A 17,807-nucleotide genomic window follows, 5' to 3' on the forward strand; every position below is an offset into this window, starting at 1 on the left:
CTCAAAAAATGCTCGATAGTTTCTTTTTTACAAAAAACCTTGTTTTAGACACATTTTTGCTTGGATCTTCAAAGTTTGCTGTCTTTTCTTTAATATTTTTTAATATCTAAAAAGGTATTGATAAAACCTAAATTTGCTCAAAACACTTTTTTCATAATCTTTATAGTTCGTCTTTTATTCAAGTAAAACTAACTCGGCAATGATTCCGCGCCGTCCTTTTTCAAATGGCATATGAAAGACGTGAGTGTGAAGAGAGAAGGACGATGTTTGATTTTTAGAGTCAGGTGAGCTCTTAATTCTCAAATCGTGATACGATTACTAATAACAAAATTCAACAAATAAAGGCGAAACCGTGAGCCACGGTGTCCGACTATAGGTGAATAGAACCGAAGAATAGGTGATAAATAACGCGTATCAAATTCGTTTAACTTTTATATCGAGTTGTGAATTGAATTAGTGATTGTATCAATCGATTATGATTATCGGATACACTGCTCGTGTATCCGATATCTTTTAACAGCCATACTAAGTTTTATGCACGGTCAGTCTAGCTAGAATCAGTTCGGTCCATCAGTCTGAGACTGATGCCAGAATTATGGCTGAATAGTACCATTGAGGAAATTGATGCTTAGGCAGTTGACGGACCTACGTCATGTGGTCGGCTTATGTCAATTCAATGTTAGCTGTGATCGGTCGGATGGGTTTGACGTAACGCGACCAAATTACTTAGGTCCGCCATCTGCCTAGGAATCAACTTCTCTGATAGTACATAATAAAAAATGATCAGTCTATCGACCGGTTAGACGATCATTCTCCCGTCAGTCTGGATCAGACTGATGGACTGAACCGTTGCCAGACTGAACGTATAACAGTAGTCCAGGGGACGTATATCTGTGCTTACTTACTTGTTTACTGACGCACCCAGAGACGAACTGGAATTAAATGAAGATTTTCAGATAGGCCCCATGATACATTACTTGTGAAACTCTTCATTAACTCTATGATCTATCTAGTGCGACAGATAGGGCTAATAAAGGCTAATGAAATATAAGGAAAAACATAATTATTCGGCGGATTTGTCAACTTTGTAAAGCGTTATTGTTTTACGAAAGTTTGCTCTTCATAAATCTTTTGATTTTGAGAGAAAACTTAAAAGATTCGTCTTTGTTTTACATACACAATATGATATTTGAAGCTGTTAAAACGAATGAAAGGTCAAAGGACCAAATATAAACTTTAGTTGAACGATACACTTCAGTTCATTACTTGTCATTTAGCCAAAAGAACATTTAATGCACTCAAGAGACATTTACGATAATAATTTAATGCAGGAGTTTCCGAAAGTGTTAACATAAAGTCCATTAATTTTCTGTCAAAGTCTTCATTAAATAACCATTTATGTAATCATTTAAATGTGTGGCCGTCCGTTCGTAATTTTAAGAAGCCTTGAAGAATTCGGCCGTTAATCAGTCAGTAGGGCATTATCATCACGTACTAATAAATCTCAGTTGTCCGTCTGTCTGCAGTCGTTATAAACAATTAGTAACAATTGTCCAAGACGGTGCGTTACTGGGACAAAGGGGAAAGGTTTCCAATGCAAAGTTCGATTGACTGGTAAGGGCTCTACCAGAGTAACCGCAACCGAAGTCTGGGGCCGTACAACGAAACGATTTTGAGACTCAAACGAACGAATCGGAATGCCGCATCCTACTCTAACAAACGTGAAATGACGTTGTTAGAGCAGGACGCGGTTTTCTGATTCGAGCGTTTGAGTCTTAAAACAGTTTCCTTGTAGGCCTCCTGAAACGCAAGCAAACCGCAACCGGTTGAATTATAATTATTACTGTTACAGTAATTGCAATGGTAAGTTAAATCTACATACTTCATTAAATTTAATTTGCCCGAAAACTGAGTACATATAATTAATTAAATACATGAGTGATGAAGCCGGCAACTAAAATTTTACAACATAAGAACTTACCTTCTTCACCATATCTAGTTAATGCTATAAGTACTACACGAAATTCACTTTTTGATTTGATATAACTTTCCCGTTCCTAAAACCTCCATTTGTGCAAAAAAATCCATTTTTACGTGGTTCTTCCACTCATGTCTTCAATTATTATGAGATGCTTTTTTCAAACCTACGCGACCGCATAGTAGATAGAGATAAGTTAAAGTTTTTAGTTGAATGGTGCTTCGTCTAACATACATATAATATGATAGACCTTGTCCTTTTATAACAATCATTGAAATGGTAAGTCAATAATAATTTGCATAAATTACTTATATTTTATTAATAATTAAAGGATAATTAATAATTTATATTATGATTCTAGTTTCCGCGTACGTGACAAATTTTAGGCGCCATACTTACTCATTAGGCATTCATAAATAAATCATCATTCCTATTTATTTACGTATTGAATTCATTAATAGGAGTGATACGGATTTCTTAATCTTAGATTATTTAAATATTTGTCTAAAATTGGGTCCGTAATTCTTCTGAGAAAGATCCGAACTAAATTGTTTTTTCGGAAACGGATTTCTTAGATTTTATTTTTACTAAAATTGGTTTGGGATTCTTCTAAAAAAGTTTTTAACCAGACTGTTCTTAATAAAAAAAAAATGGATTTGTTAATTTGTTACTGTTCCTAATTCAAAATTTCAAAAAGGCGCTCTATGCTACTCTAAAAGGGCCCATTCACGGCAGGACTGCCGTGCAGTCCGCCGGCTAATGCAGTATAGTGAATGGTGTTGCAGGCCTGCAACACCATTCACTATCCTGCATTAGCCGGCGGACTGCAATGCAGGATAATGAATGGGCCTCTTGAGCGAGGCGAGACCAAAGTCTAATCCTACCTTTTCAGATGTTTTTAGATGCAGTACGGTATTTCTGTATCGGTAGATGCACTGAATTCTTATCGTGCATTTTCTGACAGCATAACTCTTTTGTCATCTGTTTATTTTTAGATAGATAAGTATGGACGCAGTGAAATGATAATTATGACAGCTTTTAGTGATGATATATCGTCAGTGACTTCACTAAAAACTGACTCAAATACAGATTTGGAAAACATGAGATAAGTATTGATAGTATTGGAAAACAAAAAGTTTCTAGTTAAAAACGAAACGTAATTTGAGGAAAGAGGGCTCTTGCTTTTATTACAAATAAAAATCGGTCAAGAGCGAGTTGGACTAGCGCACGAAGGGTTCCGTACCCTTATAGAGCAAAAATAGGCCAAAAATTGTGTTTTTTGTATGGGAGCCCCCCTTAAATTTTTATTTTATTTCGATATTAGTAATATTTATTAAAGTAGACAAAAAAAAGGCCTTCGTGAAAATATCATGTGCCTACCTGTTGCCATTACTGATATAGAGCAAAAAAAGCCGAAAAAATCATATTTGTTGTATGGGAGCCACCCTTAAATATTAATTTTATTTTGTTTTCAGTATTTATTGTTATAGCTGCTGCTATAACAACAAATACTGTGTACACAGATTGTGTATTTTGGTTGCTACCAAAATACACAATCTGTGAAAATTTCAGAAGTCTAGCTATAGCGGTTCTTGAGTTACAGCCTGGAGACACACAGACGGACGGACGGACGGACGATGATTTTTAATTCAATTAGTTTGCATTTTTGAATTGTTCTGCATAATAATACTATTATTATGACGTGATAAGAGTTGATGTCGGTTGAATTTTGAGTAATTTCTCTCTATCAGTTAAAAAGTAGAACTTTTAGTTATAATTTTACAATTTTCCCTAAAAAGTTAAAGTTAAAGTTAAGATAACTAAGTTTTGCGTTGCAAAAATAAACTACGATTTAAAAAGTAAGTAACTTGATTTAATGAAGAACTTAAGAATCTGTATGTTGAGGTTCTAAACATAAAAGGAAAGATTATTTTTCTAAGAAATAGAAAATACGTTACCGTTGAATAGGTATTCAGAATTGATAATAATTGAATTTCTATGGAAATGCTATTGAGCCTCTTGATTTTTGCATTTTAAAAAGTATTTCAAGGTGTCAAAGAACCTGAATGATTGATCGGAAAGCAGATTTAGCATTATGAAATAAAAGGTTTCTTTTCTTCTGTTTTAGCATCTTTGTATTTTTTTTAAATACCGTTCAAATTATTTCTCAATAATTTCCTTTGAATGCTTTGTAGATCTTTTTGTAGCTATATTTTAACAATTGTGTGAAATGACGTGAATGGTATTTGTCGTTGGTATGCAACAAGCGTTGTCGTAATCGAAACTAATTTCTTAATGTATTGTATTACATTATATATATATATATATATATATATATATATATATATATATATATATATATATATATATGTATATATATATACATATATATATATATATATATATATATATAGTTTTTATTGCATAGTCAAGAGCTCGTGCTCGTGTAATCTCATTCTCTATGAATGTGAAAAGTATGAATTGTAGTAGGTAAAGTCAACTTGCCCCCCCCCCCCCCCCCCCATTCAACAAATGCCCTTATCAATATAATAAGTACCCAGTAGCCGAGTCTCAGACCCACTGAATATGCATATAAAATTTGGTTAAAATCAGTAAAGGAGTACGGTGACTAACATTGTGACACGAGAATTTTATATATAAGACTAGTATATAATCATGATTTTAAGTCCTCAAGATTATAAAGTTGGTTTCTTGTGTCATAAGTTCTTATTTTTTATCTCATTTTTGCATCAATTTTATCTACGAATCGCAATGCAGGTAGTCGACATTCACACAATATCTAAAACTGCTGCAGGAATGGCTTAAATATTTACACGGATTTTAACTTTTCATATTAATACCGGTTCTCGAAATGGTTACAAGTTTAATCTTTAAAGGAGGAAGCTTGATTGTCATCACTCATCAGATTCAAGATTATTTTAATGCTCGAAAAATAAACATATAAAGTATAACAAGTAAAAATAAGAAAATAGATGTTATCGGTTACGTAGACATGAAAAACGAAAGTTGAATGAACGAAGTTGACGAAAGTTGAAGACGAAAGCGTATAGTGTGGACATAGCTATTCAACGTCATTTAATTTAAAAAATACATTAAACTATCTAAAGAACACCATAAAATGTTGATACACAAAACACACAAGGATAAAATCAACAACGTCACAAACTTGGAACTTAATAAAAGACGGTATGTATTTAGACTTGCAATTTCTGTACGATTTTATCTCAAGCTATATCAAATTACAGTCAGGAGACTCAGGACTCGAGCAATCGTGTTGTAGGTAATATACTAACCGCAGAGTACAGTTGCCTTAACGAGAGTTAAATTAAACCTGCGTTTTCACATATGAAAATAACTTGTAGAAATAAAGATAATACTGGATAATAACCTAGAATTACATAGAGAACAGGATTGTATAATTTTATGAGTGTATTGACATGTTTTCATGACATCTGTTCATAAACCTATAGTTAAATAGTGCTTACAGAAGATATTTTAGAACAAAGATATCATTTGGAATCGGTGCTTACGATATCCAGATTTTGCTTTAAGACCCTGTAGAGTCAGGCTTGCCTCTATCTGATAACCTTTTTGTGTTATAATATTATGTTCAAGTTATGTATGTCTACTGTACTTTTATTTTTTGTCTGTATTATAGGTATTTATCTCAGGATAATGTTCGATACAATACCAGACGATTGCATCTGTTGTAATCAATTTGCAACATGTGTCATTGAACAATCTCTGTACATAACAGTAATTGTTTTATATCGTTGCAAATCTTATAAAAATACAAGAGCCAACAAGATGCAATTAAGAAAAGAAGTATCCACAGCCGAAGATAAGTATTTTAACCTCCTTGTAATTTGAAGTTGGTGAAAAATAACAATAATTCCTACGGGGTGCCCAAGGTAGCGTACTTTGACCGAAGTTGTTCTTAATATACGAGAATAACACTGTCGTGGTAGTTTTTAAATTGTTTGTAATTTTCGGATCATGATGTTAATGTCTAAATAGCTGCGTTATTGTTGTAATGTTATTAATAGGTTTATATCTATCAGGATTTTCAGACAGGAATTGCGACTCATGCAGATTGTCAGACAGCTGTTTATTTGCTCATCCTTCATGGGATATGAACTCGTGACCTACCGTGTGGTATATTTAGCCTACGTGTGCGTGTGGCAGCAGGCCAGTTGTTTGACAGCAATTCAATATGGCAATGCGTCAGTAAGATACTTGCTCACTAATGATATTAATTGGTCGCTGTTAGGCATTTGTGTACTAACCCACAAGTTTTTTTTGTTAAATTATAAATGCAGTCTTGTTTCAAATGACCTAAAGAACATAGCATTCATAACTCAATACGTAATTTTTTGTGGGATGGTACAAAAAAGCCTAACAGCGTCCGATTCATTGAAATATAAGTTATGACACTTTGTTACTATACAGGTTCTCTCTGAAAATTGGATGAAACTGAAGAATCCTAAATGAAATATTCAGAATACTTAAGAGTTTCCTTAAAAGATTGCGTTTTTAAGATTCTAGTAGTAACTACAAAGAAATTATAGCATTGTTTTATGTAACGTGCTTCAGTTAATCACTCCGCGAATTTATAATACATTGTACAATATTTTATAATATTGTACAATGTAATGGTACCATTATCGGAAGTAGCAAACTGTTCTAGTACTTTCTCTGGAATGTTAATGCATCTGTGATGGTCTACTGTCTACATAATACTATATAAAACACAAATATACATGCAAAAATGTAAACATTTCAGACTTTACAATTACAAGAATTACAGAAAAACGTGCAGCAAGGTTGAAGCAATGACAATTTTATTTTTGGCTCCCTGTGGGATGTACTAAAATTTTTAGAGCCTAATAAAATGAAGAGAAAGGAAAATGGATGTATAAAATGGTTTCATTTTATACATCCATTTTCTTTTCTCTTAAACTTAAATGGAATTACTTAAACATTCAATGTTTAATTTCATTTCTTTCATTTTTGCATGAAGCTTGCTTATAAAATATTCAAACGTTCGAGAATTTAGCGTAACCCGAATACTAATGAAGAAGAATCTTAAGATACAGCTATATTTACAAGCTGTTAAGGATCGGAAGCACATAATGTCCCCATATCCACCGCTAAAACAGTCAATTATAATGTGTCTGGCCTTGAAGACTTTCGTCAACGATGACGCGTGACAGACGCGAAGTGTTCAAAACATGTTTATTACATCGTTATTGCAGTTTATTTGGATACGAAAGGTCATTTGACCTTTCGTATCCAAATAAACCGTCCCAAATGCTAATAGGGCATTTGCCCTATTAGCATTTGGGACGTTGACTTCTTTGAAGGGAATAACGATATATCGTATTTCTGAAAGAGAATAAGATCTTGAGGTTGATATAATATCATTGGCTGGTTGCTGAGGTAGTATGATAGCAGTTTATATATTAACTGGCGCTTTTGATAAGCTTATATTCATTCATAATAAGTTATTCAATAGATATAAAGCTACATTGTCTATTGAAGATATAAAATCCTGCTAAAAAAACTGTGTTTGTTCAGGCATCGTTATTTCGTGAGCATTTATACGATTTGATTTACTATTCTTACTTATGTCAATAATTACTGTGGTAACTACACAAATAAACTACGATTCTCGTAAACTATAGTTGTGACGTTTTGTCGCGCCAGCGCGGCGCAGCTGCGCCTGCGTCACGCTACGTCACAGGGTCACACGTCACGTTGTCAGTTTGTAACACGCCTACGTGCGCAAATTCGAAATGTGTTTGTAATCGAAAGTTTATGTGATATCTTTACGATCTTTGCTGGTTTTATTAAACCAGTTTAATGTCTGTTGGCTGTGAATTATCCACATGTGGTATTTAGGTAGAGTTAGATGTTTACAAAATAATTCCTAATCCGCCAAGAACTAATAAAACATGACATAAATTATTAAACTTAATTAAATTAAACCCGAACATCCTGATTATCCTTTAAACGTTGATCATAAAACAAGATAACATCAGGATCATAACTTAGTTGATGGAAATTTTCATATGCTATTAATTAAAGATAAAATCAATTTAAATGTGATGTATAGTTAAATGAAACCATGAGTTCTGTAAAAGGAGTCCGAAGTCACATAAATCGACCGTTTTTGGCCTTATCGCCGGCAAACCTTCGCGTGCTCAATTAGCACTTGTAAAAAAAATAAACGTCAGATGGAGCAATCAGTATGTAATGGCCACTTGCAGCCCGAACCTCGGTGTTTGCCTCGGGGCCTTCGCATTCATAAATCATCATCAAATACTAATGATTTAAACCAAATTATATGCATGCTAAATTACCAATCATTTGGCGAAGTTGGCGTCCATGGAATCCACAACAAAAAATCTAAGGAAGTGAAATTAAAATCCCATCGTTTATTTTTCAAAGAACGTGTGATATACAATTCTAAACGTATGTAAGTAGACGTTAAACTTGATTCGACGATTCGATAAACGGTAAATCCTAAAAGCCAGTGCGGCACTGCCTTTCATTTTGTGTCCATTGACGTCACAGTATTCAATTTTAGACCATGGTGGCTGCCTTCACATTACTTGAAGTGCAGTTTTAGATTTCGTGTTAATATTTCATGAGTATTATTCAATAGTTCTCACACGTCTAGTGTTTCATATAATTAACCACTGGACTATAAAATTTAATGTAGTAACTTCAAGTTTATTATGAGGACTATTGTTATAGAGGCAAAGATTAGACTTGCAATCTTAATGTTTCTTTAAATATTCAATTATTATCTGAGACAAATACGTGAAAACTGAAAATCATAATATACTTATTTCAATCCCAATGATATCATGCACATAAGGAGATAAAACTCGTGACACTGATTATAAACTGTTACTATCGTATGTTATTATGGATCAAGCATAACATAATGCACTAAACAGTAAACGTACTTAAATATGACTGTATTAACCCACAAGAGCCAGCGAACAATGAGTTTCTAAAATACTAGAGTAGCAATGTCTTACAAAAGATTCTCAGAAATGCGTAACCACTTTTTTGTTCAAAAGACAATGTCAAGTCATATATTCGTTATGTCATTATGTATGTGAGATATGCCTGCAGGCATCTTCGAAGTGGCAACGCGTTGCTACCGTAAACTTCCAATCTAGTTACGTTAGTAACATAGAATATCATTGCCAGCGAATGCCAGGCTTTTGTCATTTTATAAATGAACTACAGTGGAAGACGAGACTGGTACAGTTATCCTACAGAAAATAAGATAAAAAATTGAGCTTTATACTTAATCATAGGTTAGGTAAACCTTCAGAACTGGAAATCCTAAAATAACCAAGACCGAAACACCATAGTTGCTGGCCATTCCTAACTCTATTATAGAGGTCATTCAGCTTTTATAAAATGACTAAAGTCTGGCTGTCGCCTCGGTCATATGGGTGGACAACCTCAGAAAGATTAAGCAATCAGCGAATCATATGATACCATGTTAGGTGATCTAGAAAACGTTGCCAATAACGATATAGTTTTCTATGAGTCACAGATCGTCCCCATTTCATCTAGGGAGATGTCACGAGCGAGCTCCGTGTACATGACGTCATCAGATAACTAGATAGCAGTGGAAAAGGCAGATAGACTTGTGATTGGAGCCAAGGTGAATAAACAGACAAGCTTTGACGTCTGAGTGTCCATTGTGTAGTCAGGTTTCAGGGTTTCTCGATGAAATATTCGAAATCTTTAGCAATAATTAGAAAGTGGAAGTTTATCGGTTTTTGAAAAGAGTTGTTGAGCCTACGAATCGGTTTTGATGAGCATAGTCAATGGTCATTAAGTTCACTTAAATGCTTCCATGGCTCTTCCCGGTTTTTTAGCCTAGTAAATTAGAAAACATGAATTGAAAATACTTGAACAATACTCTTAATTCTAATACAAATCTGAAAACTTATGTTCTTCACTTGCTAATGGTTTAGTTAATCGAATGTAATCAGCGTATCTGTAAACATGGTGATATGACCGACTTACCGTGTCACATACGTGCCAGGAGACGCGTCGCTCTATCATGGGCGTTTGCAATATCTTACGCAATGAAAGGAACTGATGCAAGGACTTAGAAATCTGGATGAACCCTGGCACAGATTGCCTTGGTTAATACGGTTATAATTAGTTTGTGAAAGAGAAACCAACTTCTCGAGAAGTCTTTGGGCATGAGTATAATATTCTTCTGAATATTATGACATAATTATTTTGATGACATCGATGAAAGAGTTTCAAGGAAATAATACTTTTAAATAAGGTATGATGGATAAGATGGAAGGATATTATGGATTAATCATACGAATATTGGTTTCATTTTTTTATAAATGGCTTGAAGATCGAGAATTATAGTGGAGGAACACGAGGGAACCAATTTTGAATTCATTCACGTACCATATGAAATTATTTCTCAATTGCATCGCTTCAATGGTTGCGAAAAACACGTGTAAGCTTATCAATCCATTTATGATAATCGTGTTGATTCATATGAGTTTGATCCTCAAATGGAAGTCCCGAATATGGACAGATCAAATGAAATCAGTATCGTAGCATCTTATTTGATACAATTTATGTTATCTATATCTATCTTTAGAGATAGACTAAAGATTCAATGTGTGAGTCTATGATCTATATTATCTGCCGATAGCTTCACGTGGCAACAGATTGAGTGCATCAAATCGTCACGTATGGCTAATGGTAGTGGCAAGAACTCGTCACGGTAAGATGGCAACTTCTCCACAAAAACGCTAGCAACGGCTACCGTGTAAATACCTTACACTTTTATTTAATCAATCTTGTTACCATGAGTTGTTTAATTCTTTTGTTTTCTTTATTGTTTCATATTTGTCATTAGGTGGATTTACCTCAATTTCTATTTCATATACTTCTTAAAATAGGATTTGGTTTTACCACATTGTGAATTTAAAAGAAATTAGAAATGGTACAAGATCTTTAATCTAATTATTAATGATACAATTAGAATTATTTTTTATAATTTGTCTGCTTAAAAACTTCCCAAGTAAATAGTTTACAGTGCAATCTAGTTGGCAAAGCTATTATATTATGCGATTATCTGAGGAAGGAAATGAATTATTGTGTGTCTATCCGCAATATATCTTATCGTATGTTAATCACCTGGCAACATTACTGGTATTTTACTTTTGTTTATTATTGTCTAACATATTTATAATATCGAATTCGATTAAGATTTTTTATCCAGTAAAGATAGTGAATTTGTCTATGGACAGAAATGGATACATAAATTTCACAGATACTTACTAGTTTTAAGCTGGATTATAACAATATAATTATGTTGATCATTAAAGGCTTTGGTTACACGAATTGTATCATGATATTATAAGGGTTAGTCCTTAGAAATATACTCCTAAATTAAGTGGGTACCTAGTTTCAGTTCGATCAGAGTTATTATGACTCTAACAGACCTTATCCCAACGAAATAATAACATGGAATCAACTTCTCTGATAGTACAATCGAAGAAATTAATTAATAGGTAGATGACGGACCTACGTCACATTGTCGGATAATGTCACCTCAATGTTATGGCGTGATCTGTCGGCTGGGTTTGACATAATGCGACCAAATCACGATGGTTCGCCATCTGTCAATGAATCTACTTCTCTGATAGTACTATAGCTCCTACTCGTGTAAGTACATAATAAAAATATGCTCGGGGGCATCGAACTTCACAACTATGTGCTAATCATCTTACATAATTGGCACTTGTATAATTTACAGTTACCATGTAGATATAGTTTGTTGCATCTGACGCTATAACTATTTTACGATCTGTCGTATGAGTCAAGACGCTGAGAATTTAAACCGCTCATGCAGTTACTGTAGGAGTATGAGGGGAACCTTTTTCCTCGAAATGATGAAAAATTTAATGGACAAGGTATATAATATATACCTTATCCATTAAATTTTTCAACACATAATTATATTATATGTGTCTATTGAAGGAATTAAGTGCTGTCTTTTATAGATTATCAAGATTGTTTGCAACGATCAATGCCAAGAAAAAACATGGAATCCTGAAGTACGACAGGATCTAGAATAAGATTTACCAGTACCGATTACCGTAAACAAAAATTCAAATTATTATTTTAAACGGGTATATTTAGGTTTAAGCCACGTAAGATTGCAGGCGATTACGAGATCTTGAAATTACATTTGGGCTAAGTCCAAAACGAAAATAAAATCATATTTTCACAAAACAATTACATACACTTGTCACAAACGTTTGGCGTTATTGAAACTTCCTGAACAATGTTTGTTAACTCACTTTTCTAGGTCCATTTAATCTATTCAAATGGTTGTTATTGCTATGCATTCTAAGAATGCATAAATATAGTAACAGCACATCTAAAATCCTTTGCTAACTTTGTACCAAAGGACGGTCTAATAAATTTGATACTAATGATAATCTATCAGGCAAAGATAGATGCTCATTAGACTATAGATAGTGACAGTCATATTGTAAATTGTAATCGTTTAACTAAGTAATAATCTACTTTTAGTAGGTATAGAAAAATCAGAGAATCTCATAAAAATAATTTTATCTATCGGTGAAAATTTAAACAAGACATACTCATCAGCGATTCATCAGAATCGGTGATGGATGGACAAGGTGAACCACCTAACAACGGAGACGACAACCCAATTTAAGACAATCTAGTTATACCAGCATTGGCACCTTGCCTCGGAAAGTGAAAATTTCCATCCATCGTAGGTACAAAATACGAGTTACAGACATAAATATTGATTCGCCCCAAATTCTGTGCGAAATTGTTTTCTCTCGCAATATCACTTGAGGTAGAGACGCGTGGACATATATGTAAAATAGACATAAGAAGAACGTAGTCAAATACGTGACCCGTGACCACTTACAGTGTGAAAGAGTAGCAAAATTTTCTAAACGCATACCTACACGCTCAAAAGTTGTTTTTTTTTTCTTTTTATTTTCACAGATAACGCTTATACTTACACTTTAAATATGCCTTGTACATTTTTATCTCGATTTTATAAGGTTTTCATATTTTTATGTGATTTCAAAATTGTGTACAGCATCTTCTCTTTTTTGACAAGGTATAGCTTCAGAGATTTTTGGAGCCATCTTTTTCAGCTTCAAATCAATCTTATCATTAATGACGTAACCTTTATGTGTACGCAAACTTTTTCTGTAAAATTATTTTCTGCCGTGTCCAAATCTTTATAGGAAATCAATTTTAAGAACTAAATTATTTTTTAATTTAATTTGGAATTGACGACCAAAGTATTCGTGCCCGAGGCTGATTCGACTGAAAAGTGATAAATCAAATGCTGTCACAAAAGTGATGGAGATAGAGGTTGATAAACTTATATCTTGAAACAATTTCTTTTGAAAGAATTTATCAATCACTGAAAAAAGAAAGGGATTTAAATTTTGGATCATCATCTTTTAGATGATGATTAAAGATACTTAATATGAATGCGGTTGGGTCTGTCTGTTACATCATTAAAATTTGAGGAGGAACTTTGTGTCCCGGGGAAAGACATCTAGAATAGCTTTAATCCCGGAAAACCGCGTGATGAACTTTCTTGCTAGTAACACCTAATTACACGTACTTACTAGATAAAATATGATTGATAGACATTACAGGTAATACATACTGGTAATACAATATGAACGCCTCCGTGGTCTAGTGGTTAGAGCGTCGCTCTCGACTTCGGAGGTCGTGGGTTCGAATCCCGCGTTGGAAACATGTTATTTCCAAGTTTGGTTAGGACAATGCAGGCTGATCACCTGATTGTCTGACAAGTAAGATGATCCATGCGTCGGATGGGCATGTAAAAAAGTCGGTCCTGCGCCTGATCTCTCGCCAGTCGTGTCGGTCTTCCGTCCCACTGGGTTATGAGAGTAAAGGAATAGAGAGTGCTCTTGTGTACTGCGCACACACTTGGGCACTATAAAATTACTCCTGCGTACCTGGTCTGGTTTCAATGAAACCGGCCACCGTCACCGAATCAAAGTCAGAGTCAAAGCTATAATTAAAACTGAACTTAAGATATAGGATATCGGATCATGATAAGCGTTACAGACAGACAGTTCGCAAAAACAATTGACTAACCTTCAATTAGTACCGAGAAAGGTTTTTGTTATTCGAATGTGCAACATGGAACAATCGTTCTATTTTCGTTCAAAAATAACGACAATCGAACAATAATTGTTCCGTTTTAGTTCAAAAATAACGACAATCGAACAACAATAGTTATATTTTCGTTCAGGAACAACGAAAGGAACTATTTATACAGAAACATGACAGCGTCTACGTGCAAACTTACTAGATTTTAGTATTTTCCTATACTGTGACTGTAATATTTTTGCTAGATTACCAATGATGTTTCAGTCAATGGTCTTGTTTAAGATCTTTAGTCTCATACTAATATTATAAATGCGAAAGTGTGTCTGTCTGTCTATCTGTCTGTTACCTCTTCGCGCCCAAACCGCGGAACCGCTTTTGCTGTTTGGTATAAAGATTAAAGATACTTTGAGTCCCAGGAGAGGACATAGCATATTACTTTTAATCCCGGAAACTTACGGGTTCCACGAGATATACAGAATTTGGCACAACGGAGTCATCTAGTAGATCATATTTCTAGAAATGTTATTTCAAGTAGGTGCTTATTTCGAATAACTTCAAGTATTTATAACAAACTTACAAAAAATAAAGAATAAAGTACTTACAAACCACAAACAGTGTTTTTACTGTCCGATTTGCAAATAGTACTAAAATAAAGATGATTTTACAAGTGTCTGATAACGTTGATAAGTGACGGATGAATGATAAGAAATGATTGATGAAGACAATAGCCAATAGCCAATAGAAACGATTGATTGAATCCAGGGGGGTGAGCCAAAATCTTTTCGTTTTCGCTTCGTTATAGAATCGCCGAAAATGTATGGAAGTGACATAAGCGTTCGTTAATATGACGTTGACGTTCGACTCGTCTAATGTCAATTCCATACATTTGGATCGGCGATTCTATAACAAAGCGAAAACAAAAAAGTTTCGGCTAAATGGCCTGTTCTTTGCATAAAATATAAAATATTTCTAAATTGCAAATAACCCAACTACCAAAAAAATTAATCTATCTGCCATGACATAAAGTATGTGCAAAATTACTGCAAGAATTAATTGGGACTAAAAGGAACAAGTTTTTCAAATGAAATCCAATGCTGTGCTATAATTAAAATCAATTCTGCTCCAAAAAGCAATAAAACTTATCAGCGATCACTTAACACGTACACTTTTAATTTGAGAAAGTTAACTCTTAACTGTATCGATGTAGCGTTCCAAATTCGAAATTTGAATTTCGTTTTTTTTTAATTAAAATGTAATGGCACTCACGTGTAGGCCTTCGTCTCCTGGAGTTTCACGAGGGCATGTTTGAAGGTGTCGTACGCGATTTTGGAGTACTGAGTGGAGACGGCGAGGAGGTCGGGCTGGTACTCCACCTCCTTCTTCTTGGCCTCATCGTGGGGGTCAGTTCGGAGCTGGTGCTTCAGTTTGAACCTCTCGAGCGCGCGGTTCGGCTTGACCGGCGCTGGCTCCGGAGTTTTTAAGTCGCGGGTACACACGTTGCACATGATGCACGGTCTGCGATCGGGCAGTAACTGGGGACGGCGCCGGCGCGGTCGTCAATATACGAGAGTGCGCCCCCACCGCCCGCGCACTGATAATGATTGAGAAAATCCTCGGGAGTCCCTTAATCCTGACAAGTTGGCAATATTATGCAAATTCCGATGAGGAAGTGATTAGTGATTTTTCCGCGAAAGAGCTGATGGCGATGAGACAACTGCCAACTCTTTATAAGTGTGGAACTGTCTTCTTCACCCGATTGCCCTAGATGTAATGTGGTCGATGATATATATCATGTTTTGATGGAATGTGTCTGTACTGGGGGCTCAAGATCTTGCAGGTCGATAGATGTGGGTTTTTGTAACAGTGCTCTGGCCAATCCTTTCTCGGATATGGCCAGAGAACTGTACAAATTGTTGCTAATCAAGCGCTGGTAAAATTGTTATATTGTGTTTATTATTTATTTATTAGGGTTCCGTAGCCAAATGGCAAAAAACGGAACCCTTATAGATTCGTCATGTCTGTCTGTCTGTCTGTCCGTCCGTATGTCACAGCCACTTTTCTCCGAAACTATAAGAGCTATACTGTTGAAACTTGGTAAGTAGATGTAATCTGTGAACCGCATTAAGATTTTGATACAAAAATGGAAATAATATTAAAAATTTTAGGGGTCTCCATAGGTACCCCTAAACTGAAACTGAAACAAAAAAAAATTTTTTTCATCTAATCTATGTGTGTGGGGAATGGGGATCTATGAATAGGTCTTCAAAAATCATATTGAGGTTTCTAACATCACTTTTTTCTAACCTGGATAGTTTGCGAGAGAGACTCTTCCAAAGTGGTAAAATGTGTCGTCGTCACCCCCCCCCCCCCCCCCCTCTTACTTCTAAAGTAGGGGCATGATAAATGTAAAAAATATATATGATGTACATTACTATAAAAACTACCAACGAAAACTGGTTTGAACGAGAACTTGCAAGAAGTTTTTTTTTTACGCCATAAATAGTAAACCCTAATTTAACTTTCATTAAATCAACTGAAATATAAAAATTAATGGGCGAATCCAACTCGCACTTGGCCGCTTTTTTTGTTTCATTTTTTTAAGATAAGTACCTGTTTATAAGTTTATTTTTTGATTTTTAATTTTATTGCATGTATGTGAATTCGGGCGTCATAATCGCTTTGCGATTAAACCCATAAATAAAAAATTAAAAAAAAAAATCCTAGATAGAAATTTATTATTCAGGAAATATGGTGATCTATTTCAACAGTTTTTCTAATATCATCATGATTTCATTAAATTAACTTCTGTTTCTGGCGTACACAAAAACAACCTGGATAAGTATTTTTTTAATTCTTAACAAAATGTCTAAAGTGATAATAATATAATCCATATAAACCCATATTATGGATCATAAAAGCGAATCTGTCTGTCTGTTACTAAAATAACTGAAGCTATTTTAAAGGGTATGTAGATTTTTTATAGACTTTGATTTCAGAAAGGAGTAAGGACATAGATAAATTTGTCGCTTAGTTAGGAAAAATGTAAGGTTCTTAACTTTTGGAACTTTAGTTATTTTTCCTGCATGATGTAATAATTTCCTTCACAAGATATAAACGCTCGAACAGAAATATCTAAATCGGATATCAACAGACAAGAGACAGATTGTTGTTTTGATATTTTAATATTAAGTGTGCCTAAACATGAGATCATAGATTAAGAAAAAAGCAGTTTTCCGAAGTAAATATTGCTGTTTTTTTTCTTTTTAGGAAAATCATGGAAACGCGCCTTCGTACTTCGACTCGAATCACATTAACACAATATACATAACTAGAACAATATTATTTCAACTTTAGTCAAATCACAATATGAAATTATTACGCCAACACTATTCTGGCTATCAAAAGTTAAACCAAAGTTCTAGCTCTAGTCTCTACACACCCTAAATTACCAGGGTACACAATTTCCTTAATAAGTCTACACACGGGGCATAGCTAAGCAGAAAACTGGCATACGGATTTTGGTGAAACAACATTTGGGTATTAAAGGTAAACTTGCTTCTCATCACGCAGCACAATTTTGTGTTAATGGATATTT

At 34.4% G+C, this 17,807-nt stretch overlaps 1 protein-coding gene across 1 annotated transcript in view; it reads right to left on the reverse strand.

Annotated features, from left to right (window-relative positions):
- The window catches only part of LOC121730451 (transmembrane protein 205), a 30,340-nt gene extending 14,584 nt beyond the window's left edge, over positions 1-15,756 (reverse strand). The window contains exon 1 of the mRNA XM_042119485.1: positions 15,479-15,756. Coding sequence (XP_041975419.1) covers positions 15,479-15,717 — 239 coding nt within the window. The 5' untranslated portion in view covers positions 15,718-15,756. The remainder of the gene's footprint in view (positions 1-15,478) is intronic.
- Between the last annotated feature and the right edge of the window lie 2,051 nt (positions 15,757-17,807).

Source organism: Aricia agestis, chromosome 9 (assembly GCF_905147365.1).
Source record: "Aricia agestis chromosome 9, ilAriAges1.1, whole genome shotgun sequence".
NCBI classification, from domain to species: domain Eukaryota; kingdom Metazoa; phylum Arthropoda; class Insecta; order Lepidoptera; family Lycaenidae; genus Aricia; species Aricia agestis.